Source organism: Corvus brachyrhynchos, unplaced genomic scaffold (genome assembly GCF_000691975.1).
Source record: "Corvus brachyrhynchos isolate BGI_N302 unplaced genomic scaffold, ASM69197v1 scaffold11, whole genome shotgun sequence".
NCBI classification, from domain to species: Eukaryota; Metazoa; Chordata; class Aves; order Passeriformes; family Corvidae; genus Corvus; species Corvus brachyrhynchos.
Window position 1 is genome coordinate 2,097,364 of NW_008236965.1, and position 7,500 is coordinate 2,104,863.

General features: G+C 41.0%; 1 protein-coding gene across 4 annotated transcripts in view; it reads right to left on the reverse strand.

The window, feature by feature from the left end:
- Positions 1-41: 41 nt before the first annotated feature.
- The window catches only part of POLA1 (DNA polymerase alpha 1, catalytic subunit), a 203,569-nt gene continuing 196,110 nt past the window's right edge, over positions 42-7,500 (reverse strand). For all 4 annotated transcript variants that reach the window (XM_017728405.1, XM_008629227.2, XM_017728404.1 and 1 more), the window contains one exon: positions 42-3,849. In XM_017728405.1, the coding sequence (XP_017583894.1) occupies positions 3,677-3,849 (173 nt within the window). In that variant the 3' untranslated portion in view covers positions 42-3,676. The remainder of the gene's footprint in view (positions 3,850-7,500) is intronic.

Below are 7,500 nucleotides of genomic sequence, written 5' to 3' on the forward strand. Positions count from 1 at the left end.
CATTTCACATCCCACACCCACAACCCCGCCCGCCCCCAGCCGTATTTTTGAGTTCTAAAAACCCACCATAGGCGCGAAAAAAAATTTATCGGAAAAATAAGGCTTGTTCCCTGGACGTTATTAACAGTGCAGCCTGAAATATACATTTTTGCCTTAAAGAAAAGGGAATCATTATCAAGCCATTAGGCATTAAGAAATGTCATTCAGTCATTTTTATTCATTCTGCTGAAATCTTCGTAAAAGCCAGAATCATACTTCTGCAAGCAGCAATTTTGTTAATCCAGGGGGTTATTACTCTGGTCCCTTATTAGGATCTATACTGCTGCCAAGCAATCCTATAACCTTCTCAAAAGAAGTTTACCTCCGTGTTATAAAACCAGTAGTGGTATTTATACTGTGCAATAATTAGTGTATTACCTGAATCCACTAACAGGTTCATTTTATCTCCGCACAAAACCCCTAGTCTGCTTATAGAAAGCTTGTGCCTCCTTTGGTGCTGTTAAACTGGTGAAAGAGTGAATGAAGGCTGGTAGCACTTTCTCCTTTCGCCGTGCCTTAATTCCCATCTCTTTTTGCTCTCATCCAATTAGTGCAGTGTATTAAGCGGTTTATCATCTCATAGTCAGCTATTGAGAGAAACAAGGCGAACACTTTGCAATAGAGCCTGCTCTCCTTTGACACCCTCAGGTACTTACATATTCCACTGTGCTATGAATAATAGAGGAAGAATAGAGCGCTAATTCCCTCATCAAAGAATGCCTTGTCTGCTGCTTTGCTCAACAACACCATTCTGATCAAAAGAAAAGCAATAAAGCTTAGCATAACAAAACGAAACCTACTTATTAGCTTAGTGGTTAAATTAATGCAGAGCCGCTGCTATTCAAAACCAAGGTTTGAAAACAGCCTCCAACAACCTGATAATGCTGCCTTCGGGATGAAGGAATTTTAATCTGAAATTTGAAGCTGGCACAGATGAGTTAATCTATTAAACTGCTATAAGGAGGGTGCGGGAGAACTATTCAATTAAGGCACATTTAAGGTGCTCTGCAGAAGACGGGGATGGATTCGAAGGGGAAGATGTGCTCCGCTTCGGCCTTAGAAAACTGCCTTTGGCGGCGAAAAGAGGGATTTTGGCACAGCAGTAACCGTGTTTGTGGATGGGAATTGTTTTTCATATCGCATATGTCATCAGCGAAACCTGGCCACCGGTTCCACACATCAACACTCCTCTTCCCCAACTGCAAATAAATACAAATAAACACAAACCTTAATTTTAACAGCACGGGGTGGGGGAGGGGGATACGAGGAGGGAAAGGAAGGGAAGGCGATTCAGGCCAGACCAGCCTCAGAACGCAAACCTCCAAACTTCAGTGTTTCCCAAATTATTTACAGCGCAGCATTTACCAGCTCCATTTAATATTAAATGCTATAAAGATGATTTTGCGTTTCCCAGCCTTTCTGCGGGGCCAAGACGAGGCACGATGCCCAGAGCTGATTAGAGAGGGAGAGGGGAGGGGAAAAAAAAATCCGGTTTACTCCTTGCCAAGACTTCAGCTCTGATCTGACCAGCTTTGCTGAGAGGAATCAAAAAAAGCCTCCATTCGGGGTAAAAGCCCTCATTTCCCATCCCCTACCGCCCTGGACTGTGGCTGGCTGGGGTGGTGGGGGCTCTGGGGATCTGCCACTCACAGCTCCTCCACCTCGGTGTGTGGGGGAACAGCCCCTCGCAGGGCCACTCTGTGCTGCTGCACCCTACACAGTCATTCCACAACACTCTCATTTAATCTAAACATCCCTAAACTTGCAAATTAACAGGCTCTTCAGCTGTAATTATACAGATACATACAAGTGCCACAGGGTCAGGTTATGCCATATCTATCCATTTTATTTGTATACCTAATGTTTGGAGGAGAAGGTCACACTTTTTCACTTTCCTAAGGCATTCTACCCAGTTAATATCAGTAATATCTTCATAATCCTAATTGGGCCACACACAAAAAAATCTAAAAATCCCTGTGTGAATTTACAAGAAACCAGGATCTCTTGAAGTTCTGTAACTTCAGTATGTCATCTTGGCAGCAACATCTTTCCAAGAGGAGACTCCAAATAAAGTCTGTTTTACAGTATTAACCCAACTAAACACATTGGGAAGGATTGATAGCTCACCAGGGTGGGACAACACCTGCATGATACCAGAGACTGAGTAGGTTCCATTTCTCACTGCAGTGATTCCATGTGAGTAGAAATGAAAGGATTTAGCTCCAAAAGTTGCTAGGAAGATGACTGTGTATCAGGCATATTCAAAGAGACACTACCCATACTGACAGACAGCCTCTTCCAAATGCCACTTTAGGGACAAATGAGTATCCTAAAATACTCTTAACACAAACAGCCACGTTTCCTTACAGTGCCCAACATGTTCATGCTGATGCTCTTACTTTTTCTTCAAGCTCCCTTTGTTAATGGTTGCTCATCTTAAAAACAGACACACAAGCAATTCTGTAAGACCAGGAAAAGTCCACAGTAATATGACCTAGCATGGACTATTTTCAACCATCAGATCATAGAATCAAATTCTCTTTTACTAGAAAACTTTATTTTTTTCCTTCAAGTGTGAAAAAAACTTTACATTTTATACTGTTTAAAAGCAAATTTTTATAACCATACATTAATATATCACATTGCAAACTTAACGGTGAACATGAGTAAAACAATATTTTGTGTACAAAAGCATGTACCCAAATTTCTTCTCTTGTCATATCTGCTTGTCGTTTTATCAGAAGTAAATGAAAAATACAATTTGTTTGTAAAAACTAAAACCTCCAACACAGTAATTATTACAGAACAGTAACTATGATTTGCTGCTTTCCATTCCCGTTATTGGTTACAATGTCATCCCAAAAATATTTCTCCCTATCGATTGCTTACTTTCAAATAATTTTCATGGAAAGAAATGAAACAGATTTGTATCCTCTGTGTGAAAAGGGTTTTGTTCATGTGCATTGTCTTTACATCCACACAGAAATTTTCAACGTGGCAAAATACTATGCTTAAAGATGCTTGGAAAGACTCCTAATAAAAAGATAGTCCCTATTTTTAGCACCTCCAGGTTTCAGTCTCTAATGAATTTCAAAGTAAAGCATCCCTACCTCTGTTCAGAAGGTAATAGGACATTTAAATGCATTTAGGTTTAGTATTGTTTTTAATTGGTATGTTTATGATCAGGAAGAAGATAAACTGTGAAAAGGCAAAACATTAGTGCTCCTACTGAGACCTCTACTAACCTCGCTTCCTGAGAGCACCTCTAGTAAATACCCTGGAGCAAAGTCTAGGATCACTTACATTCCAGCAACTCTCACTGGGAATTATCCAATTAAAGCAGCAATTCCCCCACCCCTTTTTCCCTCATAGGTCTAAATACACAACAAAATATATTGCAAAAATCAACTACTCCGTATTTTAATAACCCTGGTTTCTCAATGAAGAAAAGAAAGGAGGATAAAAACACCTTGAATACTTCATGTCCACGAGAATCATACATCCTGTTTTATCTCCCATTTTTCCTCCTCCAAAGAGACAAGATTATTAAAACATCATTGTACATACTGAAATAGAGTATTGCTGAAGAGATCATTACTGATAAACAAGGGACTAGGCTCCCTCCATTTTTAATCAATCACTGTCTTTCATTATTGGACTCTCCCACAGATCTTCCTATACTGATGGTGAAGAGTTTGCCAAGGTTCACTTCTGAGTAGCTACTCATGGACAGGCATTTGTCTACGGTGCTCTTCAGTCTTTTGTAGGCCTCAGAGACTTCTGGCCTGAGTGGCTTCTTCTTCAAATACTCTAGAAGAACAAAGGGGAAAAACCAAAAAACAGAGAGGGATTAAATGACCACAAAAAGACAGGATTTTTGCATTCATTAGGCTGTGAATCATGATATTTCAAAATGAGGTGAATGTCATAGTTAGCAAAAAACAAATTTGTGGCAAGCTCTCCCAAGTTCTGCTGCATTCCCTGCTTTTCCTGCATGAGCTGGTGAGGGGCCATGGTGAGCCTTGGCCATGGAGCCAAGGCTGAAGCTCCCTCAGCCCCACCAGTGTGGGTGCAGGGGCAAAACTGGCAAGAACCACCCCTGGTGCTATTTTGTCATCTAACTGGGTGAAATGGGGGTTCACTGAGTCACAGCAGAGAAAGTAAGCAATAGCTGGGCTGGCTCTGAAAGGATCTCATTTAAAATGGGCAGGTGCCTTAACTTAGAGTGAGAACTATCCAGAGTCCCCAGGGGTTGGAAGCAGGGAGAGATTCTGCCCCACAGTGGCTTCAGCAGTGAAGGAGACCACAATTCACATTCACTACATGTCCCTTGTCCCTGCTGTTAATACTGACACTGGTACAATCTGGGACAGACTTATCACCAGCCTTGTGTGCTCTCACGTGCACCTTATCTGCAGGATGGGAATCGCGATTCTCAGCATTAGAAGGAAAAGGGAAGTAGCACAAACAAGGGGAATTCCCTGCTACTTTACCCTAAAATGGAGAGAAGATGCCTGGTCTCTCAACCAGGAGATGGCAGGTTCACCGGACACATGAATGAACAGGCTCCCAAATGCTTGATCAAGAGATGTCTGGAGGACAAGACATTTACTCACCTGTACCTTTATGTGTCTGCAAGGTCATGTGCATGTGCATGAGTCTGCACATATTTCAGCAGCAAAGACCAAACTGTTTTATTTCTGCTGTGTTTTTTTTTTTTTTTTGTCAAGTTTTATGCCATTATAAAAAAAAAAATCCCAAGGGATTTTGTTTGGGTCATTGTCCAGCTTTTCCTTTACAAAAGCTGTGGACAAAGAATAACAGAGCAAAATATTCCACTATTCTATTATACAGCAATGCCAAGTGGATGCAGATCTGGTACAGTTGTGGTCCTACTTTCCAACCAACTCCACATTCTATGAACACCAGCTCCTACCCAGAAGCCTGTTCCTGCAGTTACACCTTGGAACACTGGATAGCACATACATTGCAAAACAAGGTGTCCTCCCAGGCAGCTTCCCTGCTTTTAAACTGGAGGGACTCCAGTAGAACTAGGAGAGCCCAGAGCAGGTACTTACAGGTCAAGATCTCAAGCCATTGAGGAGCAGGGTAAAGCCTGTGTCTTGTGAGCAACCAACACCATCATTCTATTCTCAATAGCTTTGCCTGAAAGCTGTTGCCTCATTTCTCCCTGACACCTTCTTGGCCCTCCTTGTCTTGAAACACTTAACAGAGAAGCCTCCATCCCCTCTCAAACAGCTTTTACTATGCAGCACAAGTTAAGATGAAAAAACAGTTGTCTCTAAAAACAACCAAGTTTATTTAAGAAAAGGTTTTGGGGGAGAGGGACACACTGGGTTTTTTGAGTCTCTCCATGTAAGGGATGAAATGACTCATTTTTGTGACTACTCACCTCTGTGATGTGACTGAGATGAAGGTGTCCCACCAGACACAGCTTCATCGCAGCAGCCAAGTCAAGGACTGCTACATGAGGAGATGGCAGGGATGGGAGGCACAGTGCCAGAAAAAACTATTACAATTTTGAGGTTCGTGAATTTCTCCTCCCTGAGGATTTACAAATATTTCTGCAGAGCCTCAGATGTTTTAGTATGAGCTCAGCAGATTGTCGCTGGATACAATTACAAACAGCAATGTCTTACTGAGCAATTGCCACCTGCTTAGGTTTTCCATGTTATTCACGAAGTTCCACTGAACTCAACTGCTTTGCATGTAGCTATCAACTCTTTAAAAATTAAACTAAAATTAAAATTAATGATGCCAGACTGAGTAACTGAATACACTGATTAAAAGCACTTTGATAAGCATCTTTCATGCATCATTGTGAAAAAGTTATGTATTGTGCTGTCATATTCAGTTTTGTGTCTGGGCAGTAAGCAAACAGAGGAAGATGCCTCGTTGAAGGTACCACATTTTTACTGTTACTCAGACAGTAATGACTTAAAGTCTATTAGCAGAATTGAATTTTCCTTAAACTACACCTCAAATACAATAAAAAAGTTGCTTATGTGCATCTGTTCATTAACAGGCTGAAGTCACTATGGCATAAACACATTTAACGATCCTGAAAATATTTAACTATAGGGTTAAATTAAACAAAACTTGAAAATTGTCTTAACCACATCCATAAAAACACCAATCCCATTTTGCCACAAATTGAACTCTAACTTGTTTATGTATTTGTAAGATTAATGATACAGTAAGTGGGTTCACATGCAACTGCTCATGTTAACCAAACCATGCTCTTTACACCAAGGAACTGTGGAAAATACCATCCTTGTACCTCCAAACTAGGCCAAAATAGTTTAAAGCTTCCTGGAGCTCAGGAGGGACCAAGGTAAAATACATCAATGCAAACAGCTGGAACATGTGAACAGCGCAGGAAGGCACATTAATCATTAGAACATCAAGGCAAACAGCAAACCAGGGCTGAAAGTAGAGAACATACATACAGGCCCATGTACAGCTCCAATTCAGGCTTCAGGGCTTCAGCCATCCCACTAACAAAGCTCCCAGCTCCCCCCAACATTAAATCTAAACTCAAATTATACGCAATAACCTTTCTGACAGTATGCTTCAAACATTTCTTAGATGCAATTACCCTCGTAGAGGCAGGCAGGAAAGGGTGCACTGAAAAAAAAGGAGTAATATGAGGGGCCTCGTTGAAGTAATGAGGCCAATTTTAAGTTTCAATTATAAGAGAATGGGAGCCGGGAGCTCCGGGAGGAGAGGCAGGCAGGGCTGTGTCTGCAGCACCATGCATTTGAATGACACAAGTGCATCTGATGACTGGGGAGAAGAGATTTAAAGAACTGTAGTAATACAGAGCAGGGGAAGATGAGAGAGGACACAGCTCCTGATGTGTTTACCTCCTTTGCTGATGGGATATTGACTTTTCCCACCAGGTTGGTTAGAAAGGGGACTATTTACGCTGCCACACAGCAGAGTAAGAATGACAACCAGCATCACTCTGTGCTCCTCTGAGTAAAAGACAACTGTGACCGTCGTGTATCACACAGCCAGTCGATACCTTTGAGTTACCACACCATCCAACTTAGAGATGCATATAAGAGCTCCTACTTTCTTCCTAAATGAGAATTTAATCAATAACACACCTAAGGCCTTCTGAAAACTAAGTTATACAAACTGACTGAAATTGCCTTTCAGTACTCAGTCATGTTCTGAAGTAGTTCTATATCCATTATCACCCCATCATTGTTTTAGTAACATCCAAGTTCAGCGGCAATCAGTAATCTTTTAAGATGACCACTGCTGCAGAAGGTATACATGGCTATACATAATGAGATATATTTATACACATGCAGAACATACAAAAGACACTATCAGTACAAATATAAAAATTAAAAATACAGTTATTTTAATAGAAATAAAGAATATGTGCTTCTGACTGTATGCAATTAAAATTCAGGTACTGTATTTTCT